Raw genomic sequence first — 27,106 nt, forward strand, 5'->3', positions numbered from 1 at the left:
CTATGTTATTTATGCGGTAGATATACGAAAAGGCATCGACAAAGCTACGCTTATCAATCTTCGATCTTTGTTGTTATTGTTGCTTACATTCTTCTTGAAAATGGACAAAACACATTTAAAAAAAAAAAAAAAAATAGTAATAAGTAGCTACATGGTAGAATACAACTTTCATCATCAACAATTTTATTTACAAATTCACATACACAAACATTTCCAAATAAGGTGTTGCTTTTATTTAAGATGGAGGAAGTGGTCCACGCACACTGTCTTCTCAATAGCAGGAGATTAAATGTAGTCTATATTAGGAGTATTTTTATTAGTAGGACTACAAATGAATGTGAGCCATCAACAGATTGGGAGGTTTTTTTAGTGTAGAATCAGAGTAACTACTGTAAATTATGACTACTGCCTATTCCCATGTCTTCAGAATTATTGAAATGAGAAAATGATCATAATCCAGAGACAACTTAGGCTGAGGCCTTTTGTTTCTTGTGCTTCGCAAACCATTCATCACTCTTATCGTCAGCCATTGCCTAGGGAAACCAAAATGGTACATTTGTAAACAAAGTACAGATGAAGACAACTATGTTCTGACTGCAGAGACTTGTTACCTTATCCAACAAGTCATTTCCTTTGGGATCCATCATGGAAAGCTGCCGAAAAGCTTCATCACCAACGAAACAAATCTCATGGCCATCCTATGAATCATAATAACACATTATGCATAATGAGAACATCCACAATACTATTATTATTACTACTAGCACTACCACTGTAACAATAATAATAGTAATAATAATAATAATATATGTAAAACAATTTAATAGAAAATTAATAGACTTACCGGATCAGCCAAAATCACAACCTCTACGGTAGCCTTTCCTGGTGTGTCCAGGCTAACCAGGGGAGTGGGAATTTTCTGGTTCTCTTTCTTCATAAGAGCTTCAATATCAGGAAGCTAATTATGAAGAGTTTTAGTTATTATCAGTCACTAACTAATTTATGCATGTGCCATTTCACCACATTGTGATTTCTTATCAATGTTACTAAAGTAAGAAAAACAGTGAATACCCAATCCATACAAACAGTATAAGTATAAGTATATATACTCTTTTGATCCCGTGAGGGAAATTTGTTCTCTGCATTTATCCCAATCTGTGAATTAGTGAAACACACTCAGCACACAGTGAACACACAGTGAGGTGAAGCACACACTAATCCCGATGCAGTGAGCTGCCTGCTACAGCGGCGCTCGGGGAGCAGTGAGGGGTTAGGTGCCTTGCTCAAGGGCACTTTAGCCGTTCCTACTGGTCGGGGTTCGCACCGGCAACCCTCCGGTTACAAGTCCGAAGCGCTAACCAGTAGGCCACGGCTGCCCCCTAAAACAACCTATCTTTCAAGAACATACATACTGCAAAACTGTAGAATATGAAATACCTATATGAGGAAATGTAATATTTTAGCATACCTACTGAATATCCATAGAATGTGGAGGTGTCCTGTCTCACCTGTTCACGTGGGCATGAGAACGCTATTCTGCCAAAAGCTGTACCATGGTCGACTGCTCCGCCAATGTCTCGCAGCTCCAATTTACACTGGAAGATTGAATCAACAGCACTCCATATGAAAATGAAAAACTTTAAAAATATTTTCTGAAACAACTTTCAATAGTTTTTATTCATTTCACAATGTAATGTAACACTTTTGTGACACATTCCTCGATGCATGACCACAACGATATACTGACCATGTCCAATGGAGGTAGTTAAAAAATAGAAAGAACTTCCTTTATATATTTGTCAATATTTCTTCACTGTGAATAAAAAATATCCTATAAACTGACCTGACCCTCTCCAAAGCCCATCAACACAGTTTTCTTGGACTCATCCTTCTCCATCACACTCATGCCCAGAAGAGAGGACCAGTAATGTACTGACTTCTGCAGGTCTGAAACAGCTAAGGACACTTTCTGAACTGGATCTGCAAACCGAGAAGAACATCAACATGCAAATGTTCACTCTGCTTTTCCCCCCTGAAAAACCCTACAATCTTCAACTACTGTAAGGGGCTCTCCTCCAAGTTACGTATGAGTCCTCACCACTTTGAGGTTGCTCCTTATCCAGTAAATAAAAGTGATATCCGCCCGGTGCCTCTGCCAGATAGAGAGCTTCTCCAACCTCTTTTAAAGGCCATCCTAGCCTTTTGGCATTACTCACAGCTTTGCTGGACTGAAGGGTGAGACCCTATATGAAACAAAAAGTGAACGAAATTAGGGGAAGTTCATAGCTGTTGCAGAATACTTGGGTTCTACATTATCTCTAAAATGAAGCAAATCATCAAGATAAAATGACATGCTCACCAGAAAGTCATTGCCAAGTCTGTATTCTCCAACTCCATAATTGTATGTCAACTCTGCCACAAAGTGATCATCCTCCGGCCCAAAACCCACCATTGTTTTGCTCCATTTTCCATCATATGGTCTGCAAAACCAGACAAAAGCAGCTGACTGTGTAGGCCTATATTCCAGAATTCACTAACAGCACACGTTTAACTAACTTACCCATTACATGTTGCTTTGCAACCTTCTTCAAATTCTTCATGACGTAAGATCTGAAGCATAAGCACAACGCCACAACTTTATTTGCACACGTAGGCTTCATTAAAAATATGTCTGATGTTCATGAGCGACTCAAACACTATGCCGATTTATTGTATTGGAATGGGACTACAGTTAAAACAACTCCACAGGGCTGTAATTTTATTACACGTGTAGTAAAACAGCAAAACAGCCTATCTTACCTTCATACCAAGAACCTCACGATAGAATGTAGCGGTTTTACCTCTATCGCCTACTTTAAAGACGAAATGTAATGCTCGCCTCAGTGACATGTCTATTTTCTCTCAACTGTAGCCTACAGTGGATGTTGATTTCTCTAACCACAGTCGCTGAATCGACTTTACAACCTAACCAATCGCTTACTCTGTTATCAATTAGTTCAGGCAAACCCACTTTCTGGCAATAATAAACGTGTGGATAATCAATCCAAACACGTGCACAACAATTTAGGAATCGAATATATTTATTTTTTCTATCGCAAAGATTAATTCTATACATACACAACTTAAGGTCTAAACATTTCTGCTTTTGTTTCATTGGCATGTATTCTTCAAAAACCAAAACACCCCTGTACAGACTGACTGATGTGGCGTTGTCTACTATGTCACGTCAGAGGTCACGTGGACATGCACTGCAAACAAAGATGGCGGCATGCATAAGAAGCATGGGCCATGCTGTGATTAGATTTGGACAAAGTTCGTTCTTAGTGACTGGACATAGTAGTCATGTTGTAAATGCTAAGCGATATGTGCGAGCACTAAAAAGGAAACCGGTAAAAGTGATCTATCCAGATGGGAAAGAAGAAACATTGGCTAAATCTAACGTTAATCAAACGCCTGGTCATCAGAGAGCTGCGTTAAATGCGAAGAAAAACAGCAAAGATGCTATTCAAGACAGCACAAAACTGGGGCTTCGTGGCCGAACCACGTTCCAGTCCAAGGACACACAAGAGAAAATAAGTAATGAATCCCGACCTTTGAGCAAGGTCGAGCTAATGGATGGATTGCGGTTTGAGAAAGCCCTGCCCGACGATAAACGATTATCGTAAGTTAACCTTGGCTAAGGTTACATCTGATATAGTATGTATTCGTGTAGCATTAGCATATACGTAGGTTAGTATGTACTCTAATGTACAACTTACAGGAGGACATGGCCAATTTATAAGCACATTATAGTAATAATGTATTAATTTAGCGTGTATTTTACTGCAGATTCAGGTTATAGCTGTAAACATGCATTTTAAAGCATGGACGAATTCTGTGTTACTCAGCTCGATAGTAACTTCAGTCAGACACCATGCAAGATTACGCTCATCCTCTCTCAGTGTCTGAGACCATTTTGTCCAGTCGCCTAAGAGGGACCGAGTACAAAATGTATCTTTGTTAACATTAATAGTAAGTTTACTCTACTGCAAAACTTGTCCTTGCAAATGTAACGTTACCCTCAGTCAGTGAGTCGCACGTGGTGGGGTCCAGTCATTGGATGATCCGGGAGTGACCCCCACCACGTGCGACTCACGCTAACATTACTAACGTTACTCCATTGCTTCGCTTCCAATGCTTTATTGAACTGAATTCAATGTGAACTCCTGCACCAAAGCTCAAACAAACTCCTTATGTTAGCGCGGTTGTGCCTTACTAAGTAATCGTTCATGTCATCCTCCAGGAAGCTGGTGACTGTTGCACGCTCCAGAGCGTACCGGGAGCATCAAGGCAAGATTCTGCTCGAGGGGAGACGTCTAATATGTGATGCTCTGGTAGCCGGAGCCAAGCCCCAGACCTTGTTCTTCAGCTCGATCGAGCGCCTTCGTGAACTTCCTGTGGACAAACTGAAGCGAGCAAACCTTATTAAAGTCAAGTTTGAAGATGTAAAGAAATGGTCTGAGCTCATCGCCCCACAAGGAGTCATAGGTTCAATAACCGCTTTTTTTACAGCCTCTTGTTGAACTTAAAATGGATTGGAACCCTTAATGTTGATGTTGTATTAATTTTTCTATTGCATTTCAGGCATATTTTCGAGACCAGATGTGGACCAGCTTGCATTTCCCAAGGAGCACAGAGATCAGTCAGTGCCATTGTCTTTGATTTGCGACAACATCCGTGATCCTGGCAACTTGGGCACTATCCTACGGTGTGCTGCTGCAGCTGGCTGTCACAGTGTGCTACTTTCCAAAGGTAATAGTTCCTGTTTTACATCTTTAATCTTACACCTGTGCAAAATGCCCCTGTCATTATTTTGATCTGTTGCCCTGCCTTGAAAACCAAAAGACAACAATTTTTGAAGGTTTTATAATTTTTTACTAGCATAGATTTTAAGATATTTAAGCTTCTATAATACACAATGCCTGGCCATTAAATAGCCTTAGTTGCTAAAATGGCCTTAAATAAAAAAAAAAAAAAATGTTTTGTAAAGAAAAGATTTTTAATTGTAAACATGAATTTTAAAGCATGGACGAATTCTGTGTTACTCAGCTCGATAGTAACTTCAGTCAGACACCATGCAAGATTAACACTCATCCTCTCTACCATCTGTGTTTGAGACTATTTTGTCCAGTCACTGAAGAGAGACTGAGTACAAAATGTATCCTTGCTAACATTAATTACACAAATGATTCATTCATGAACATTGTGGTTTTATGAATTTGAATATTTTGTGTTGCCCATCTATCAGTGTCTTGCATAACGGATGCCGCTTGTTTTTACAGGTTGTGTGGATGTCTGGGAGCCTAAGGTGTTGAGAGCTGCAATGGGGGCACACTTCCGCCTCCCCATCTTCCCCAGTTTAACGTGGGAGGAAGTCTCTGATCACCTCCCACAGGATGTCACTGTGCACGTGGCCGATAACTGCAGCAGTCCCATCAGAGACGTAGACACCCAGTCCAGCCTCAGGAAGCCAAGCGACTATGGCTGGGTGAGCAGTAGGAGGGAGAAGAAACGGCACTCTGTCCAGGATGTCAGTGATTCCGATTCTGAGAGCGACACGGACTCTGATCATGAGGTGGATGAAGTGCCCAGAGTGGAGCCCAAACGGTACCATGACCCCTGGGCCCAAAGAAGCACAGCATTGGTGATTGGTGGAGAGACACGTGGACTGAGTCTGGAGTCGCTGCGATTGGCTCAGCAAACGGATGGGCAGCGGCTGTTCGTGCCCATGGCTCACGGTGTGGACAGTTTGAACTCTGCAATGGCGGCCAGTATTTTGCTGTTTGAAGGCAGGAGACAACTTTTAAAGTTACTGGAGAGGTCTGGGAGGAGACTCAGAAACTGAACACGGCTAGCTCGCACTTAGCACTTTTCGAAACAGACTACACCTGGCTTGCTTCCCACAAGGAACACTAAATAAGATGGGATATCTCTGCTCTAATGTAATACAATTCTGTAGTTGTAGTTGTACAGTGTACAATTCTGTAATTATGTAGTTGTATTATGTTTGTACATAATGATCCAATGTTGACAAAGTAAATAAATGATATGGTTGTGGTTAATATTTCAAAACAGTCACCGTCACGAAATCTGTCCCCTCAAGACCGAGCCTTACACGTCTCCACTTCTAAAGCCATGTGAGGTCAAGTTACCCGGTCCTACTGAGAGCCTACCTAGCCATAGCCATAGCAGATCGGCAAAGGAATTGATGAGTTGGTGAAGGACAAACATGCGCTAACAGGTCTGCTGTGTTTTCTTGATGTGTAAGATTAACAACTAACAGTGCAGCTATTGTGAAGAGGTCATACAGGAAAACTATGTGCTTGACTTGAGTTTTATTAAACAAATTCAAGGCTCACAATGAGCCAAAGGAGGCCAACTATAACAACATTTTAAAATAATCACAATAAGCACAATATATAAATTGAGCATTTGTACATCGCTTCTCATTGGTGTAATTTCTGGTTCAGCCAGCAGGTGGCATCTAAAGTGGAGACTAGTCCATGTACTACTAAGTCAGTAGTAAGAGGAGGCAGTTGGATAGTGAAAACCAATGACTAGCCATTAGTGTATGAAACCACAAGAAAACTATGAGCAGCTTTCATAAGTATAGAAAGGTGATAATGTCCACTTACAACAATTTGGTCTTGATTGAGACCTTCATAGAACACACATAGTATAGATTTGGAGATCATGATGACAACTGGGTTTAGTTGAAAATGGTCGTCGTAACAAAAAAAAAGATATGCAGAGAGTATAACGGTAAAAAATAAAACCTGAAATGCAGTGAAGACATGTTAATATGACCACTTGTCAGATGAAGCAACAACACAATTGTGTCAGGTGCATATTTTGCAGCATTTTCATACTCAGAGGTACATTCTGGAAAGACAATATTATAAAAAAGAATGTTTTGCACAATATGTATATAAAACACGGCTATCAACTTAAAATCTGTTTAATCATTTTATTCTTTTACGGGACATACCTAAAATAAAAGGTGTGAAGTCACATTGATAAAAAAAAAAGCCAAAGCACATTTGCAACATTTGAAATTCAAGTCCATTGGGTCTTTGTGGGATTTCATCAAGCAATTCTCATCATGAAACACCAGGAAAAGGAGAGGCAAACAAACTTCAAGGATGCTAAAAGAAGTAACGGTATATCTGTACTTTACTGTTGGGGCAGTCATCAATTCATCAACGCAAGGCACCACAGGAGCGGGAGAGGACTGGGAAAAGTAACAAAAAAACAAAAGTATAAAGTTGGGCTCTTTAACAGTCTGGAAGAATGAGGGTCGACGGAGATGTCAGATCTGGGGGACTTGAAATGACTGTGGGCTCGGAGGGGGGGTATCTATGGCGTTGAGTTGATAAAGGTCATGTTCTGTGTCTAGTGCCATCCCATGTTCCTCTTTGTGCTCTTAAATAGGCTCCGGCTTGAGCTTCTCGGCAAGGAAGTCGGTGACAAACTGCTCCACCACGGCGGGGGTAATCTCCTCCACGTCTCGCACATATTTGGCGCGGGCCGACATGTCCAGTATGGTGAGCAGAGGCGCTGCCTCGGGCAGGTTGGTGTAGTCGCGCAACGAGTCGCTCATGTCGTCCTGCACACACACACACACACACAATTGAGACAAGTCACAATAGATTACATTAGGTTCATATCTGTAATATGGCCATCTTTCATAAAAGTAGCATTAATACCCAACTCTAGCCATTCAAACGCATTCACAAGTAATGTAACATCATGTCTGAAGAGCTCAATAGCACAATCTTCAATATTTCAATTTGATTAATACAGGAATGGAGATTTTATTTGAGTGAAATCCAGCACAGACACACATGATGACATCCTTCATACGCAGCAGAATTTAAATCAGTGGCACAAAATACACTGATACCATAGGGCACATTTGACATCAAAGCAATCTGGTGAAGGAGGAAAAAACAAGGCCAGAAACTACTACAACTACAGCACAGGCCTCCAGCCCAGGGGTCATAAGGCGAGCCTCACGACTCCTCAGCCGTGGTGGGAGGAAGGAAATCGGGGAGGAAGTTTATGCAGCACCCCTTCTGTCTTCAAAAGAACCAAGGCTAAAATGCAATGCAAGGCTGGGAGCAACCTCAGAGATTCCTCACTGAAGGTTTCAGAATCAGCAGTTTCTGTGTGTGTGTGTGTGTGTGTGTGTGTGTGTGTGTGCGCTGTAGGGAGTGTGCCTGTCGTGTGCCCTATGCCACGTTCCTGCACCAACGTGTGGAGGTTTTATTTTAAACCTGGGAGGAGAGTGAGCGATGCGGTTGGCTTGAGCTGGACTGAACTTTGTCGTCCTGAGTCATTGTGTGTTATTTTATCCTTTTTTTATTTGATGTCTTAAATCAAAGGCTAGCACAGGCAACTTAACACCACATGTCTGGGGACAGCTCTTTTTAAAAGGGCTACTCAAAATATTTTCAGAAAATAAACTTGCTGCAGTGCACACCCTTTAAGAAAAGGGTAAGAATACATAGTGTATGAGTGACCTTCCCTACAAGAGTGTCTGGTACCAGTTAAGATGTGAATTGAGGTTAACGTTATAGAGTTTCCTTCATCACTCCCCTTTACTATCTACCATTCCTATCCAGCAAGTTGCCATATCTTCTGTGAGGTAAAGACATGCAACATGTCAAGACATACCTCATGACATGCAATACCTCAAATGACCATAGGGTGGCACTAAAACTAAAGTTTGTCTTTCAAAATCTCAGCACATTCCCACCGCCCCTTTTCTTAAATCCAGCAGAACTATAAACTCCTCTACTTACTGATGAAATGGATTAAACCACACAATCAGATAGCTGCCTCACTGCAAGAACTTGGCTGCACGGCAACCAAAAAAGGACATGCATGCCAACAGAGGTTGTGACCTCAAGTTTTTTGAAAGTAAAGGAGAGATTGGCACAAGGCAAGAGGGTGGACTCTGCATGCAGCGCCCACCTCAGAGTCTCCAGAAAGTTCCACTTCCCCATGACAAACAAACAAACAAACAAACAAACAGCAACCAAACAAAGCTTTACTCCACCTCTGGTAAAAGCATCCCGTGAAGAGTGAATGCAATGGCGAACCTTTAGTAATCACTAACAGTAATGGGTTCTCCCTCAGCCCTAAAAGGAAAGAGAGAGAGAGAATCTTTGGCAGATGACTGAGAAACTCCTGATGTTACTCAAATCAGCTGCCTCCTCCCTCCCTCCTTCCCTCTCTCCTTCCATGCACTCACATACCAATGCCCGCTCCATATTGCAGACATAAGACTTGTCATAAGACCACTGTGACCAAAAAAAAATGTGCTTTCAATGTTGAGAAGGGCTTGCCGCCATCTGAGTATAGATGACACAAAGACCGTTGTGTGAGGTCCTTTGCAATGATCCTGCAGTGAAGACAAGAAATATGGAGAGTCCCCCATCTCTCTCGCTCTCTTCCTCTCTTCTCCACTCCTCCCGCACCCCCGCTCTCATATGGCTGATTTAATCTTTCCAGCTGTCCACTACCTCAGGATGGGCCATGCATCTTCCTTTGTATTGCTGCGCTAACCTTGTGTAAACTGAAAAGAGGCCATTTTAGCTACAAGCGCACAGGACCTCCTCCAAACCTAACCCCACCCCACCACCCCCCCTGGCCTGAAAAAGGAACGAGAGTGAAAAAAATAGAATACAAAAGCGACGCCTGTTAGAGGCTCAGGTCCTAGTCGTGATAAGAGCCGGTGTGTTTACCCGTTGGCCGCGGCTGCACAGTGTCAGGTTTATTCTGTCCATTGTGCCACTGTTGCATTCCACAGACAGAAGCCATCAGATAAGGTCGGGCAAAGATAAGGGCATCTGATTGGCCAGTCTACCTCGGGAAGGCCTGTGCCGATTGGTCCATGAGTGGAGACTGAGGGGGTTTTCACACGTTGACAAATTCACATTGCCTGGGTGGTACAGGCAGGAAAATATCTCCCTAAGCCATGATGTGTCTGTTCAAGGCATAGAAGGACAAAAATACATTTTAAATGCATTTCTACATTCTAACTGTATTTTGTTACAATGTGTTTTCTATGCATGAAATGTATGCACCAGTATACTACAGATGCATTATGGAGGTAATTCCAAACGCCAATCAGCTGGTCAGAAACATGATGACAAATCTAATATCTGATCTGCAATGGTGAAACAAACTACCTAAGCTCACCCAACATCCTTAGCAATCATCTGATAAAGACACAAGGCCTCTTTAAAATATTTTGAAGCATTCATGAACAGAAAATGTGAGGAATGCAACTGTTATTATCAACGATTTTGGTAAGCCTCCTGCTTCCTTCCAACAGTCTTTTGGTTAACCGTGCCTGATACTGTCAATAATACAGTGGATTGTGGCCAGGAATCCGAGGCGGTCCTCTGGAGACCATAGCAGACACACTGACTGCCTGACCGACAGACTGCCGTCCCACCGCCTGACAGACTGACATACGTTCGCACAACAGCTGGCCGAGGCCCACCCGGGCCTGATCTCAGCCACTCCCCACAGCAGCATTCAATATATTTTGAATATATACCCCCTTCCCCTCCACAAACCCCCACAAACCCCTGGGTTATGGGGGAGGTCCCCAGGAGTTGGCTGGTGCTGTCTGCTCAACTCTCCGTGTTGGTGGTGAATGTGCTGGTTCACAACAGAGAGATCCAACACACTGCTGGTATTTTTGACATGGAACCTCTGTGATGCATGTAAGTGGTTTGAGATTCAGTACTGGGGCAAATGGGAGAATGGTTTGGTTCTTCAAATGACAAAGTGGTCTGCAATACATCAAATGATTCACAGGCTTCACATACAGGCAAATACAGTGGCTAATCAAGACAATAAAATATATTTAAAATATGATACATATATTATGTGCAGTAACTACACAAAGAGGAAGACAGAAAGAGAACATGCTGACTGCCATGTCATGCACGAAAGAATGACTTAATGGGGCCCTGATCTGAGGAGCGCTGAGAGAGCAGCTTGGAGCTGGCGTCTCTGCTGAAGCTGAAGTGGAGCTCCTTGTGTCTGACATGTAAACTCGGTCTTTGTTTGTTTGTCAGTGGTATTTCAAGAGCAGCATTGGAACAGGCGAGCCCTCCCGCAGCCTTACAGAGCAGTGGGAAAATGTGTGTCAATGTGTGTGTGTATATATATGTGTGTGTGTGTGTCCGTGTTTGGGGGGGGGGGGAGGGGTTAGGGGGGGCACTGCCGGGACATATGTGCAGAGCCTGTCTGAAATCTAAACCAGTGACACAAGACACCTGACAGCCCCTACTGTGCAACGCACTGCCTTCCATGAAACTGACTGCAAGCTGAGGTAGCATATAAGCGTGTGTGTGTGTGTGTGTGTGTGTGTGTGTGTGTGTGTGTGTGTGTGTGTGTGTGTGTGTGTGTGTGTATATATATGTGACTAAGTGTGAAGGGGAGAGACATAGGGGGGGGGCGAGGAGGAAGAAAGGAGAGAAGTGATCAAAGATGGGTGAGGGAAGCGTGTGGGAGGGGAGAGGAGGGGAGCGCGAGATAATCTGGTAATTATGGCTGCCGAGGCTGCTAACTCAGCCAGCAGCAGAGAGGTCACGAAGGAAAAACACCAGATAACAGGGGTTATGGAAACGCCGGGGCTTCCCTCCCACTAACACAGGGCAGACCGCAGACATAGCATGATGGAGGAGGAGTGGGGGGAGAAAGACACAGACAGAGAGCAAAGAAAGACAAGATACATGCAATATACATCTGCGCGCATGATACAGAACGTAAGAAAAAAATATTTAATAAAAATGAGTGGTTGTATGTATTTATGGGGAGTATAAGACAGCATGTACATGTGCATAAGGAATGTGTGTATGTGTGTGTGTGTGCATAGTTGCACTGTTATGTGAGTGAGTATGTGTGCACCACGTGTGAGACAGAAGCAACCCCAGCTGTTGTCGAGACGTATAGAATAAACCCACTGCCGTTCCAGGCACTGTAGCTGCAGGGGCCTCCACTGGTTCTACACATGTCCCCACCCCCCCTTTAGACTTCATCCACAGGCTGGAACCAGCGCAGTGCAGTCAGAAACTTTCTAATGAGGAGAGACAGCACTCAAAAAATCCTCCATAGAAATGCATGGGGCTAGTTTGTAACGCCGTTGTCTACACATATCACACCCCTTCCTCGGCAAAACGTCGACATGTGAATACATTGAGCCAATCATGTGGTGTGATGTGAATACATTGAGCCAATCATATGGTGTGTTGTGAAGACATCGTGCCAATCATGTGTTGTGAACACGCTGAAGCCTTGCACACGCGCATTTCTGCCGAATAGGATGCCCGATGAGTGCCCAAAAAGCGTTGCAATATGGCTTGCCTAAAAGGACTTTGGCGCAGTGCACTGGGATCTCGACTAGGGTAAGGCTTCCCTCGTCCACATGCTGACCTAATTGGCTATGTTAGAGGCAATGTTAGAGGCGGTTGCGTCAGCTCGTTGCCAGAGCCTGGCGCCCATTCCGCTGTTCCGTCGAGCAGTGTTACGCACGCCCTCATTTCACAAGGTCATCTTGCATGTGGTTAAAACAGATGGGCTGTCATACCTGGACTATAAAAAAAGTATACAAGGACACCCAGACACTGCACATGTGGAACAGGGAAACTAAGAAAGGCTGTGTGTGAGAGTGTGTGAGAGTGAGGTAAAGGGAGGGAGAGAGAGAGAGGGAGGGAGGGAGGGAGGGAGGGAGCGAGAGAGAGAGGGAGGGAGGGAGGGAGGGAGAGAGAGAGAGAGAGAGAGAGAGAGAGAGAGAGAGAGAGAGAGAACTAAGAAACCCCCCTTAGGGGAGATTGACTTTTTACACTTGCAGAAGAGAGCAGTGAGGCAACAGGAAAAGTTATCAAATAACAGCCCGCTTTCTGCAGAGCCGATTATACAGTAGCCAGTACAGTCCGACATCCAGTGACACCCACTCACCTCTCCAGCCACGAAGAAGAGCAGGGGGCTCTCCTCCTCTTTGGCCTTGTATTTGGCCAGCAGCTTCTCTGCAATGGGCTGGATGAGTTCTTTAGCCGGTTCCAGCTCGCCCTCCTCCTCAGCATCTGGAGAACAGAGTCAGACATGAGGAACAGGGAGAATGTGGAGAACCTGCATGCAGGGTCTTTATAAAACATGGGAAGACAGAGAGAATATTGCTTATTGATGGAAGTGAAATGAAGTACGGGGCAATGTGGAGTGACATGCGGAAGAAGAGCCATGGATGGAAAGAAAGGAGGATAGAGAAAATGTGCCGGCGTGGGTATGCGTGAGAGGAAAGCAGAGAGGAAACGAGAGTGAGGGTGATGAGAGGAGGGGGGTGTCCTTTAATAAAATCATCTCTCATCTTTACAGGCAGCCTCCCAACTCCTCTACTCCTCAACAATGCACCCTCCTCCTTCAACTCCTCTGGTTCATTTCAACTCATGGAGCAGATGGTCTGTCTGAAATTGAATCCATTTCATGCAGAGATCCTCTTCACACACACACACACACACACACACACACACACAACTATAATGGCTGCAATTGTATGGTGTCGGCCTTTGCTTGAACTCTGCACGAATAGTACTGTGGCACTGATTGACAGGAGATTTGTGGGCAGAGAGTGTGTGTGTGTGTGTGTGTGTGTGTGTGTGTGTGTGTGTTGGGGGGGATTAGCTCAATCCGCCCCTCCAGAACTTGACTTAGTGACGGGAGGGCTGCGGCTCAAGACAGACGGTGTGAATGGGCCCGTAAGCTGCAGGCCATTGTGACTCATTGTGTTCCGGGACCTGAGGGGCTGCTCACCCACAAACAGCACCAGGCAGGGCCCCTCGTGGAGCTGCACGGCGTTGGACTCGCTCAGCTCCAGCACGGGCCGCGGGTGCCACGGGAACAGCCGGCACTCCGGGTCGTTCAGCACCTCCACACGGCCCTGCCGCGTGATCATGTGGCCCTCTGTGTCCAGCAGGATCAAGGTGGGGATACCTGCGGGAAAGGGACGACAGCAGTGTCAGCGCGGGGGGGGGGGGGGGTGGTCAAGAACACCAGATGTTTCTGGTTCTGCATCCTCCTGTTTTCTGCATGAAAAAAGACTGCACTCACACCTTTGTTGTATAATAGAGAGGATTCTATTCATGCACAGTGCTTACATATTTAAAGATTCCTCCTCATATTTTTCACACACAAATGTAACACACATTTCAACATCAGCCAAAGTCAACCAGTGTCTCTGTACTTCTCCGGATCCACGTCTGCTGGAGGCACCTGTGGCCTCGGTGTGATATATATAGCGTCTTGGCATGTGGTGTCTGGTCCTCTCTGGTCTTTTATTTAGCAGTAGAGGAATAAACACAGGGCATGAAGGGAACGTTCAGGGACACAGGAAAGGGGTGATAGGCAAAGAACCAGACGCGCGCGCACACACACGCACACACACACACCACACACACACAGACCCACCACACACACACGCAGATAGGCAGACAGTGATTTTCTGGCACGAAGGATTTCCTGACCAAGCCGTGCTTGATTTAGTGGCTGTGTGTGTGTGTGTGTGTGTGTGTGTGTGTGTGTGTGTGTCTATGTGTGCATGTTGTGTGGGGTGTGTATGTGTGTGTGTGTGTGTCTCTATGTGTGCATGTGTGTGTGTGGGGGGGGGGGTGTGCATGTTGTGTGGGGTGTGTGTGTGTGTGTGTGGTTGTGTGTGTGTGTGTGTGTGTCTATGTGTGCATGTTGTGTGGGGTGTGTATGTGTGTGTGTGTGTGTCTCTATGTGTGCATGTGGGGGGGGGGGGGTGTGTGCATGTTGTGTGGTGTGTGTGTGTGTGTGTGTGTGTGTGTGTGTGGTTGTGTGTGTGTGTATGTGTGCGTAAAGCTCCTGCTGTGTCGGGAGCTCAACAGGATTTCTCCCTTTCTCACCACTTTCTCTCTCAAAAGCCCTTCTGTGATAAGGATCTCACGGCAGTATTAACAGCCCTTATCAGAGACAGACACAGGCTAGGTAAGGTGTGGTTGATGTGTGTGTGGTTGGTCTATATGTGTGGTTGTGTGTGTGTGTGTGTGTGTCTGTGTGGGGTTGGTCTGTATGTATGTGCGTGTGTCTCAGAGACAGAAAAAAAGAGTGACAGTGGAGAAGTTTGATTGTATATCTGTACCTGCGTGTGTGGGAGAGATCATGGAAGACAGTGTCTGTGTGAGTGAGCCAAAGAGTGTAGTGTAGTGTGTGTGTGTGTGTGTGTGTGTGTGTGTGTTTGGTTGGGGGGGGGGCAGTATCAGCTTGTTCTGGACACATACCGCACATTCCTATCTGGATAGGCAGAGATCCCAACAGAGCATCTCCACTCCCCTCCACTGGGAGGAGGAGAAAGAGAGAGAGAGAGAGGGAAAGATGGAGAGAGAAAGAGAATGAGCCAAGAGAAAGGGAGAATGATGGCTAGAGAATAGGAAAGAGAGAAAGAGCCAGACAGAGAAAGAGGGAGAGTGTTAGGAAGAGAGACTGATGGAGAGAGAAAAAGAAAGAGAGAGATGGAGAGATGGAGAGAAAAAGAGAGAGATGAAGAGAGAAAAAGAATGGAGTCAAGAGAGAGAGGGGAATAAGGGATAGATGAGTAGAGTGGAGCCATAGGCTCAGAATACGGTTGAGTGAGAGAAAAGAGAGAAAGAGAGAGGAGGAGGAGTGTGAAGAGGGGATAAGAGTAAAAAGAGACAGAGGAGTAAACTTGATTACGGGCCCACATTCCTGCAGCCTGTTGGCTCTGGCAGCTGGCCTCTCTCTCTCTCTCTCTCTCTCTCTCTCTCTCTCTCTCTCTCTCTCTCTCTCTCGGAGTGGACAGACTGGCCTTGTGGCATCCCATAATACACATTATTATGCCAAACAATGATTCGCTCCACTTCCATCCCCGTCTCCCGGCTGCAGATGGGGAGTCTTACAGGAATATTTCACAAGGTGTTTATAGCAAGAGCGACATTCAGAGGGACATGCAATGGTAGGCTGTCAGATTTGTTGTTGTTGTTATTTCTGGGCGCTTGGGTCTGGACGCAAACTGCTGGACTTACTGGGCAGCCGAAAAATCCCAACCACCCAAATCACCACCAGACGCATGAAGTCCACTAGGATTCACACTGGCAATGGGTAGATTAATGCTGTTCGTGTGTGTGTGTGTGTTTGTGTGTGTGTGTGTGCAAAGCATGATGGAATATTCTCACTGTGGCATGGTGGATATGGTTTTACCTTGGATCCCATAGAGTCTGTTAAGTCGTGACCGACGGGCTTCGTCCGAGTAGGGAATGGCCAGCCAGGGCATCTCACTAAAATACTGTGTGAACGAGTCTTCTGACCTGCACACAAGCATGCAAGGGCACGGCATCACTGTTAGTGAAAGGTTACGACAAGTTACATCACACAACGTTTCTGCAGTCATTTCGCCCATCCATTTAATCTGAAGAGAGAACACAGTGAGCTGATCCAAGTAAAACTAAATGTGCGTCTCCCGTGGGACAGCCTCACCACCTCATGATAAAAACCGCCACGTTCTCCTGGCAGACGCACAAGAACACACCGCAGTGCAGTGTATAATGGCACAAACACAGCTTTTGGCAGAGCTGAGGCCTGATTCCTGTTTCTGCCTTTCACGGCAGGATGATTCCAGGCACGTTGAGTACATTTGTATGGAAATGGTGATGAATGGCTCAGGGCTTCCATCTCTCCCATCTCCGCTCCGGTGGGTTTCATGCCAGTGGAGTATGTGAGACTGATGAGCTAAGGTACATCAGCATATCTCTGCACGTCTGTCTTGTTGACATTGGCTACATTTGCTAATGGCTAATAGGTGTGCAAACAAAAAAAAACAAGATGGCTAACTTTACATATTTTTTAAGTCTTAAATGCAGATATGGGAGAGGGATGAATTTTGCCTGGAGGTGTTTGGTGAACAAGAGCGCATGCTGCGCATTTCAAACATGAGTCTAAGTCAGGTCAAGCATTATTGGCGGCTCTTACCTATCGGCGCTGACAAACACTATCTCAAACTTCTGTCCAGACTCCTTTACTTTCCGATACGATTCCACCAGCACCCGAGTGAGACTGCGGCAAGGGGGGCACTAGAAGGGTTAAACACGCACACACGTGCACACGCGCACACGCGCACACACACACACACACACACACACAGAGAGAGAGAGAGAGAGAGAGAGACAGAGAGAGACAGAGACAGAGAGAGACAGAGAGAGAGAAAGAGAGAGAGAGAGAGAGAGAGAGTTACAAAACCACCCACTGAAGTAGCAGCTGATTATGCCACAGTACATTTCAGAGGCTTGAGGTCAGTCTAGCCCCTGGCATGTTTTTTCTATTTTAATGCGGCATCCTCTAATGCATCTCTGACCAGCCCCCCACCCCGCACCCCCCTTCCCCCACATCTCCACCCACACAGGACTCACTCCACTAACACCCTTGGCTTTTGTTTCCTCAGCCATTCAAAAGACACAAACAGCACAGGAAAAGCTCTTAAAAACATCTTGGCCTCTTACGTGGCTCTCAGGCATTTGTGTAGCGGTTGTGTGTGTGTGTGTGTGTGTGTGTGTGTGTGTGCGTGTGTGTGTGTGTGTACAGATGTATGTGATCGTTTACTTCAGCCAGCAAGGCAGCCAAGATGACTTCATGGTCCCTTGTCAGGCATGTGTAGCTGTGAGGGGCTCAGAGTCCTGTAAGATTAGGGGCACCAGCGCCGTGCCAGCGGAGACAAGAGCTGTGGCACGACGAGGGGGAGGGGAGGGCACTCTGGCAGTAGGCGGGCATGACAGGGTGCCAGCTAAGCAGGAAAAAAAAAAATCTTCATGTCGACTGAATCTCTGCCTTTCCCACTCTTTTTCTCTCTCCTCTCTTCCCTTCTCTCTTCTCTCTTCCACTCACACACACACACACACACACACACACACACACACACACACACACACACACACACACACACACACACACACACACACACACACACACACACACACACACACACACACACACACACACACACACACACACACACACACACACACACACACACACACACACACACACAGAATCACTGAGCAAGCCATCATCTCGCCTTAGGTTACTTCAGGCCATTAAAAGGAGAAAAAAAAAGTCAAGTACACAAGCAGTAAAACAACACCAGTGCCAGGTGCTGGACCTTTCACCCACGAAACTGCGCCTCTCTCGCTCCTTTCTCTCTCTCTCTCTCTCTCTCTGTCATTTTAATAGAGGGTAGCTTTACACGGCTTAACACAAAGAGTCTGCTGTTAAGATGCTAAACACAAATATATGTGTGCTGGCATATGTGGCTTGTCTGTAAGAATTCATTCTTTATGCTCTGAGGAGAAGCAGAGAAAAAAAATGAGGCAAATGCGTCATGTTTTGTCCAGGGGGCTGGTCTGCTGGGCAGCAGAGACAACTCATTAATCTCTCTTTCTCTTTCTCACTCACACACACACACACACAAATTTCTCCCTCTCTTTCTCTCACACGGAGATGGTCATGAATTTGCTGGAACTGGCATGTAATGTATGAGACACTCAAATCTGTAATACAAACCCACCCACACACACACACACACACACACACACACACACACACACACACAGAAAAAAGGAGAGCGGCAGGAAAGATAGCAATTTGGTAATTGCTCTAGATAGCATGGTTGCTTTAAGTGAAACAGCAACTCTACATTCATTGCCCCTTGATGCGCACTAACCTTTACTTATTCAGATATTTGAATAGCCTCCAGTCACACTCAACCCCCCCCCCCCCCACACACACACACACACACACACACACATACACACTCACTCCTTACCCAGTGCGCTGAGAAGTAGACTCCGACATAGGCGCCCTGCAGGCCGCTGCAGTCTGTCGTCTGCATGTTGTTCCGGAGCAGGGGTCCGTCCACCACCTCTGCAAAGGGCTTGGGCCCCCAGGGGAACTCCAGACCTGAATGGACACGGGGGGCCACGAGAGAGAGAGAGAAAGAGAGAGAGAGGGAGAGAGAGAGTGAGAGAGAGGGAGGTAGATACAAACAGAGAGAAAGAGAAGAGAGAGAAAGGCAGCTCTGATTACTGTCTCCATTGCAGATCTATGACTCCTTCTCCTCCCCCCAGCACCCCCCACCCTTCCTGGCAGGCCGATTAGTGATTAAACACATGCATATGGGGGCCTGTGTTTGTCATCCGCGCGTTTGCAACCACACAGCGGCCATCACACCAGCTCTTTGTGTTCCGGCTCGGCCCGGGCTTGCAGGGCGTGGGGAGGCTGCACAACAGATGCACAACCGACACACATGTGCAATCTGAAGTGGGGTTACAGTGACAGCTCAGGGCCCTTTGCTCTCTCTCTGGTGTCCTTTTTTCATTTTTACCCCCCCCCCCCCCCCTCCCGTCAAGAGATTGAAGGACACTGCCAGCTGTGTATCTCTATTCCTAGATATCTCGACATCACTGAAAAAGAGGACTACCCTCAATGACCTTCCGAGAATAAATAAAGGTTGAATAGACTATTATTTTAGTTCTGTCAGTGTTATTCAATGCTGGGGAGATTTAGGAAAGACAAATAGGACCTTAAAAGGGTACTGTAAGCGGAAGCCGCATTAGTGGTTCAGGTTGCATTGGCCAGACAAAGCTTAGACTCATCTCTTCCCACGTACAGACTAATGGTCAGATGAGGATGTCCATTTCAATGGAAGGTCTCTGATTGCTCAACACAGCTGAATCACAATGGCCCAGTCAGATTACAGAGCACAGGAGAGTGCCAGATATTGTTCTTTCTATGAGCATCTGCTATTAATGATGCCAATGATGCCGAATATTAAACAGACATCTGAAGTATTCCTCAGAAACTATAGCTTGAAGCTAGAGAAAACAAACATAATAGTAAAAGTGGATTTCCATGCCTTCAAGGAGAGTATAACAGAGCAGGGAGGATGTGCCCACACAGACTGTCCATGTTTATTGCAGTAGTAATTTACAGGCTGCAGTACCACCTTAATGCTTCAGGGGAGAAAGATTCTTTAGACACATGATACGGGTGATAAATGACAGAAAAAAAAGAGAAAGGGGAAGGAGGCTCATTTATCTCTCTCTCTCTCTCTCTCTCTCTCTGACCAACCAACGCAGTGCAGCAGCTTAATGTTTCATGCAGCTGATGATTCCAAGTTACTGGTGCGACTGGAATTCATTATGCGGGGAAAGATCTTGTCATTCTCTCCCCTCCTGTGAAACCCATTCCATTCTTCTCCAAAGAGATGCGGTGCAATTATCATTTCTCCCTTCCTCCCCCAACCAACCAACCAGCCAGCCCTGGCTCCTGAATACTAGGAAGAGAAAAGAGGGGGGTGGGGGTGACGAAACGCAAGATTCCATTTGACTCCAGAAGCTGCATGTCAAAATATTGAGATTTTACGCTGCCGATGACAAGGCTCTCTACCAGCCGTGGAATGTGAGTCTGTGCTTGCTAACCGTCACTCTAGGCTGTGGAGAATCAGGGACTACAGGGTTCACAGAGCCTCAGAGCAGGGAAAGAGGGGGTGGGGTGGGGGTGGGGGGACTGGGACCAGGATCAGTCCTACTTACATAAACTTAAAAAAAAAATGGAATCAACAGGCGGTATAAAAATAAATATTTTCCTGGATTTTCTACTGGATGCTGGGACTGCTGGCAGCAGGATCCGTCCCACTTACACCAACTCACAAAATAATCGACTGGAATAATAAAATGAAAGATTTAATGCACTTTCTGCATGACAGCAGCTACCGGCAAAACTACCCGTAACCAAACTACAGGGGCCATGTCCTCTGGTGATGTGCTTGGGGTGGTTACTGGGCGGGTTTCAGTGCAGAGAGGAGGTGAAGGCTCTGGAGATAGAGCTGTTGGCTTGTGTTCCTTACCTGTTGGATCATCTCGCACCACCAGCAGGCCGTTCCGACACACCACCTTCCCCGTGGTCGCATCCACAAACACCAGGGAAGGGATACTGGTCACCTTGTACTTGTTCCACAGCTTCATCTGCAACAGAGAGAGAGAAGAGAGAGAGAGAGAGAGAGAGGGGGGGGGTAGAGTGAGAGGAGGAGGGATGATAGAAGAGGGGGAGGCAGAAAATAAAAGGAAGAGAGAAAAAGAGAAAAGAGGGACATGAGGCCTCTGGGAACACCAAACACAGCATGCAGCGGAGAACAAGGCAAACGGGAACAGTCGCCATAGCGCCACTTATCTCCGCGGCGAACGGAGAATCCTCCGCTCTCACAGGCCCGCCTTTCAAGTCCGCTGCCTAAACGGCCATTCGGGGCTGTAGGCGCCGCTATTATTGCGCTCCTGAAAGCCAGAGAAAGTGCCAAATGAGACACCAAACGAGTGTGTGTGAGCGCACGGGCCGCCACCACCCTGTGATGTGTTAAAAGGGCCTTGAAAATGTGGCGCGTTGAATTAAGCAGCGGCGGCGCGGTCTGGCCCCAGAGGCTGAAATCACACAGCCTCACGGGGTCCGACGATGAGGAAACTTTAAAAGGAGCTGACATCTGAGGAAATTCAAGAGGAGTGCTTTCTCTCGCTTCCCTGCCATCTCCCGAACAAAAGCACATGAAGCGGCAGTGCTAACAAAATAGGAGGGTGGGAGGGGAACTGAATAGGAGGAGGGGGGGGGGGGGCACTTAGAAGCTGTGTGTCACATCGTCTCCATAATCGTGCAACTGTAGGTGCCATCGGATTTCCAAGGGCATGGATCACTCTGCTCAGCAAGCGCATGATTAAAAAAGCGGCATGCAGACAAGCACACACACACACACACACACACACACACACACACACACACACACACACACACACACGTGCACATGCATAGATACACTCACAAACTTTGACAGCAATGATGGAAGGAGTTCTGGCACCAGGCTCATAACAGCAAGGCTCCATATAGAAATCAACAGCATGAGACATTAGTATTAGCTGGTGCCGTGTTCCTGTTACTTTAGCTACAGCAGACCACAGTCACTTATCACTGTACTAACTGATCACAAGCCCGAGGATGTGGAATATATGGCTCTGTCTTTATTCCTTGGCCAGTGTCAATGTGTTTTCTGCCAACTGTACAAATATGTATCTGTAGATGCTGCCAATAACAATATATGGAAATGGAAATTGAGTGTCTGTGTGTGTGTGTGTGCTGTGGATGAGGAGTGTATGCAAGTAGGGTATAGTCTTCAGAGCCCAGACAACTCCATTACTGTCTATCTGTCCTCTCTCAGACTGATTAACACTCCTGTCTGCACTCTACTCAAAACAATGACATCACATCAGCTGGAATCGGCTTCAGCCCTTAGTGTGTGTTAGGGTGTGTGTGTGTGTGTGTGTGTGTGTGTGTGTGTGTGTGCATATGATGGGGAATGTACAGTATATCTTCAGTGTTATGTGACCTAGAATGTATGTATTAGTGTGTGTGTTGGTCTGTCTGTATAATATACGCCTGAATGTATAGTAAGAGCAATACAGGTGTAGGTTATAGTTATATAATTTGCAGATTTTGCAGGTGTGTGTGTGTGTGCACGTTTGTGTGAGTGAGCGTATGCATGTGTGCATGTCTATGTAATGTTTGAAGGCTCAAGAGGCATATGAGTGTAATGTGGTAATGTTCTGCCAGAACATCATTCCTGTGTATGACCTCTGTAGAGTGACGCTTGAGTGAGACCTCCGCTGAGCCAGCTCTTCTTTCTCTGCATCTCCCTCTCCATCTCTCTCTCACTCTCTCTCCATATCTCTCACTCTCTCTCTCCCTCTCTCTCCATCTCTCTCTCTCTCACTCTCTCTCCATATCTCTCACTCTCTCTCTCCCTCTCTCTCCATCTCTCTCTCTCTCACTCTCTCCATATCTCTCACTCTCTCTCTCCCTCCCTCTCCATATCTCTCACTCTCTCTCTCCCTCCCTCTCCATATCTCTCACTCTCTCTCTCCCTCCCAAGCCCCAGAGGTCCTCCAAGAGTGTGTCTGACAGCAGACAGCAGCAGCTCTGGGCTCTCAGAGCACCAGCGTGAGGAAGCCGCTCCAACAAAAACCTCGAGGTTGGCCATGGTCAACAGCTCGGCCGTTTGCTTCTGTGTTTGCTCTCTCTCCTTCTCTCTCTCTCTCTCTCTCTCTCTCTCCCTCCCTCCCTCTCTCCTCATCCTATCTCTCATTCTCCCTCCCTCTCCTCACCCTCTCTCTCCCCCTCCCTCCTCACCTTCTCTCTCTCTCTCCCTCTCTCAGGCCTGAGTGCTCATCATCAGCACCAAGTCTGGAAAACATCTCTTACACTCTGGAAAATTCACTCTGGGCCGTTAGCCGAGGCTGCCTCAAAAAAAGTGGGGAAAACAACTTTTCTCCACTTTTCATCAAGGCACCACTTTGTGATCCTTTGCAAAGGATGTTTGTAATGTGTAGAAGAGCCGTGTGAAGAAGTCGAGTGGTAGGGAGGAGAGAGGGCTTGATTGAAATCAATCCTAATATCCAGTACTTGGACCAACCCTTTTCTTGTGGGGATCAATTAAAAGACCATTTGTCTAAATATAGAGAGCAGCTAACTGTAATAGTCTCAGTAGTGAACACTGAATCAGGACCAACTATTTCACAAACTGCTCGTATCCGAATGTCCTAATCAATTCATCTCCCTTGTCTTATTCCAAAAGGCATCTCTCACTGAAAAGAGCTGTCCTTCAATACTCTTTCGGATTAAAGATGATCCATAAAACAGCACGCAATAGCCATGCCCCGTGTATGACCCGTGTCTCAGGTTGTGGAGCTGTCGATGGCGTTGATCGGCCTGTTGCAGCCCCACCCAGAGCCGTCAGGGCTCTGGAGGCACCCTGCCCCATGCGTTGGCTGCCTGTGCTGGCTGGGTGGAGTGGTAGTAAGGGAGGCCTTGGATCCCAGTCCGCTCGCTTTCCTCGCGGCGGATGATTTAGTGCTGAACCGCGTGTGCGTGTGATCTCCCCGGAGCCGTCTGGCAGCACTTCACAGGGGCACACGGGGGGAGTAAATCACTCGGTGTGGAGATGGACGCGCGGAACACGGAGCACGTCTCCTGTTATCACTGATTGCTGGGCTGTAATCACGGATGCTCCATCACCCCATCTCCCCCCCCCCCTTAAAACAGCTCCACTGCCTTTCTCAATGCTTTCGCCACTTGCAAAAAAAGTCATGGTGATTTGCAGGTGGCCAGTCAACACTAACGTCCTCCTGGATGTCAAGACGCCAAAGTGAGGCCACGAGATGTTTGGGAGGTGTGGAGATATCTCTCTCTACCCACTTCACCGAGCCGGCAGCTCAATCATTTCAAGAGCTCTCAAAAGAGTCTTATGCGCTTAAGTAAAATTGTGTCTATGTTTGCTCAATCTCTAAGAAAAATGTCCATCACTCACGAATCTCTGGAGCAAAAGAAATTCCCACCACCACCACCAGAAAAGCTCCCTCCATTACATGGGAAAGAGCCAAGCAGGAATGTGAAGCCATATTGGTCAATGTAATCATTCCCATGCTCCATCTCCACACACACACACACACACACACACACACACACACACACACACACAGCACACACGGCTGCTTGCAGTCATATGACGGCAACAGACAGCAGCACTTTGGCCTCCGTCAGCAGACACGTCCTAGATTCTATTTTAATGGAGCTTTTAATGAATACAAATAAGGCCCAGACACCAGAGGGTATTACTTTGATTAGGGCTTCAACACTCCAGCAAAAACAAAAGTCAGGGGAGACTTTCAGAGAAGACTTTCCAGCTCACTGATTCTTCTTCTCCTTCTTTCTCTCTCTCTCTCTCACTCTCTCTTTCCCGCCACACCACACGTTAGCTCTCTGGAGTCCGGGTTTGTCTCATCGCCGGCCGGAGAGGAGTGCCAATATCCCCACTCTGGGAGCCAGTTAACGGTCCAGAGTGGAGTCAGGCCAGAAAATCCATACTAACAATCCATTAGCTTCTCTCCTCCACACACACACACACACAATACAAACATGCACACACACGCACACACAGACACACACACACACATAAACAGACACAGACACACACACACACACACACACACACACACACACAAATCCACACCCAAAGATGTCTAGATGTAGATTCATGTGCTTCAAATTGGATTTGACAAAATTGTGGTTGTGGTAATAGAAAGGAAAAGGGCAAACTATGCCAACATCACATGCCCACAAGACATGATGTGGGTGGGAGATGGAGAGAGAGTGAGAAAGAGGGAGAGCAAGGAGGGAGGGAGAGAGGTTATGGAGGTTATCTTGGACAAATTTAAAGAGGCACTAGAGGTCAGAAGTTGTGACGTTTCTGCCTCTTAGTCAGGTTAATTTCACACACACACACACACACACACACACACACCACACACACCACACACACACACACACAAGCACCATGTACCGAACTGTGTTGGTGAACGTGAAGTATAACTGAATCACTGCTTATACTGTTCACAGTTCGGGAAACAGCCGTGAGGAGAAGCTGCACATAAAGCTCACTGACACAGAGATAATAAAGCTCACTGACACAGAGATAATAAAGCTCACTGACACAGAGATAATGAAGCTCACTGACACAGAGATAATAAAGCTCACTGACACAGAGATAATGAAGCAGTGTTCCCTGTGTTCCTTGTGCCTTGCTGTGCTAGTGTAGATTCTGCGCTATCAAAAGAGAGGGGGAAAAATCCATCTTTGATGAAGACTTCCAGCCAATCCTGTTACTCACACTCCTCCGACTCCAGTGCGTCTGTGGAATGCCCAGTCAAACCCTCGGCAGCCGCCAACTCCAGGCCACAGCAGAACCGGATCGGGGCCAGCTCTGGGCAGGAGTCAACTGCCCTTCGCGCTGAGGTCCTGGCCCTGTTGTCGTCCCTTTGACCGCAGAGCGGAGGGCCCTGCTGAGCGATCTCAAGTGGAAGAGATTCCTGCAGTCAGTGGCCCATTCAGCGCTCATTGTTCCTGCCCCGACTCCCCGACAGATCCGCTTTCACCCACCACCACCCCAACCCCCCTCCACCCCCCCGGGCCCACCAGACCTCTGCCAAAGCACTAGCGAAGACAAACACACACACACACACACACACACTCACACGCAGTCAGCCACAGCCCTGATTTCACAACGACACGTCATTCACAAAGAGGACTGCGAGGCCTACAAAAGAGCGCGTGTAACATGGTTCTGCTGGCAAGGAAGAAGCGCTCGCGTTGCCTTTCAACACGAAGATGAAAACAGCACAGTGACTATTTTTGGCCATCACCAAAAGGAAGCGCTTGTTCAAAGACACACAGATATTCGCCCCAAGCACAATGTAGAGAACGCAAGCACTCCTATGAAGCTTTTCTGTAGCAGGTCTCTTGTTTTACGCTGAGTCTTCATTTTTTCTGGAAGTTTCTGCATCAACTCTAATTTGCAGAAAGCTTTGGGAGGTTTCTCATATAACGCCAGCCACATATTTAAATCATGCATATGTAAACCTCACTGCTTTCATTCAAACTGCAACTGTAATCACAACATCTTCACAAGCCTATCTGGCTCCGTTCCAAACATGGATGTGAATATAACGAGATCGCTAACCAGTCAGTAATAATGCCCCACCGACAACAGTTAAATTCACGACAGAGTGATTTACTGCCACAGTGAATGTGCACTGATTGGTACAGCGCATGGCTCTATAAAGCCAATAATACGTTCCATATTTTTTAAAAGAGCACAGTCTGCTTGGAAAGGAAACCCAGTCGTATGTCTCAGTTTGAAGTGATTTTACACTTTAAGCTAAGACATACGTCTCATGCCGAGTTGTAAACTGGGGTGGGGGATGGCCTCCTATACAGCTTTGGAGAGCAGCTCAACCTCATTTTACAACGGGGGGTTGGAAAAGCTTGGTTTCCCCTCTATAAAAAACGCTTGTTTGGTGGAACGTCACATTAAAGCCATGTCATGTCCGATGACTTTGACGAGAGGCAAAGACAAGAGTCGTCCTGGCTC

General features: G+C 46.5%; 3 protein-coding genes and 2 non-coding genes across 5 annotated transcripts in view; 3 read left to right on the plus strand and 2 right to left on the minus strand.

Annotated features, from left to right (window-relative positions):
* Positions 1-166: 166 nt before the first annotated feature.
* glod4 (glyoxalase domain containing 4) lies at positions 167-2,960 on the minus strand. Its single transcript, XM_076282426.1, has 9 exons — positions 2,800-2,960; positions 2,561-2,610; positions 2,360-2,480; positions 2,099-2,243; positions 1,844-1,980; positions 1,509-1,595; positions 845-958; positions 612-698; positions 167-533 (listed from the first exon to the last, which is right to left on the minus strand). Exons 1-9 carry the CDS (start codon positions 2,887-2,889, stop codon positions 468-470), a joined length of 897 nt encoding a protein of 298 aa, XP_076138541.1. The 5' UTR covers positions 2,890-2,960; the 3' UTR covers positions 167-467.
* A 300-nt stretch (positions 2,961-3,260) lies between these two features.
* mrm3a (mitochondrial rRNA methyltransferase 3a) lies at positions 3,261-6,111 on the plus strand. Its single transcript, XM_076282421.1, has 4 exons — positions 3,261-3,661; positions 4,283-4,527; positions 4,624-4,791; positions 5,322-6,111. The coding sequence occupies exons 1-4, from the start codon at positions 3,261-3,263 to the stop codon at positions 5,882-5,884; spliced, it is 1,377 nt and encodes a 458-aa protein (XP_076138536.1). The 3' UTR covers positions 5,885-6,111.
* LOC143122277 (small nucleolar RNA SNORA15) lies at positions 3,862-3,989 on the plus strand. The gene has a single exon (XR_012986621.1). It is a non-coding gene; the product is annotated as a small nucleolar RNA SNORA15 (small nucleolar RNA).
* Positions 5,063-5,196, plus strand: LOC143122278 (small nucleolar RNA SNORA15). The gene has a single exon (XR_012986622.1). It is a non-coding gene; the product is annotated as a small nucleolar RNA SNORA15 (small nucleolar RNA).
* An 881-nt stretch (positions 6,112-6,992) lies between the features above and the next one.
* Positions 6,993-27,106, minus strand: part of nxn (nucleoredoxin) — a 54,067-nt gene continuing 33,953 nt past the window's right edge. Inside the window, exons 2-8 of the mRNA XM_076282424.1 lie at positions 20,990-21,107; positions 18,908-19,041; positions 17,062-17,162; positions 16,294-16,400; positions 13,870-14,049; positions 13,021-13,145; positions 6,993-7,645 (exon numbers count right to left, since the gene is read on the minus strand). Coding sequence (XP_076138539.1) covers positions 7,463-7,645; positions 13,021-13,145; positions 13,870-14,049; positions 16,294-16,400; positions 17,062-17,162; positions 18,908-19,041; positions 20,990-21,107 — 948 coding nt within the window. The 3' untranslated portion in view covers positions 6,993-7,462. The remainder of the gene's footprint in view (positions 7,646-13,020; positions 13,146-13,869; positions 14,050-16,293; positions 16,401-17,061; positions 17,163-18,907; positions 19,042-20,989; positions 21,108-27,106) is intronic.

The sequence above is a fragment of the Alosa pseudoharengus genome, unplaced genomic scaffold, assembly GCF_046254945.1.
Source record: "Alosa pseudoharengus isolate Yale_2024_CS ecotype anadromous, Long Island Sound unplaced genomic scaffold, YU_APseudo_1.1 YU_APseudo_1.1_scf_13, whole genome shotgun sequence".
In the NCBI taxonomy this organism is placed as follows: domain Eukaryota; kingdom Metazoa; phylum Chordata; class Actinopteri; order Clupeiformes; family Clupeidae; genus Alosa; species Alosa pseudoharengus.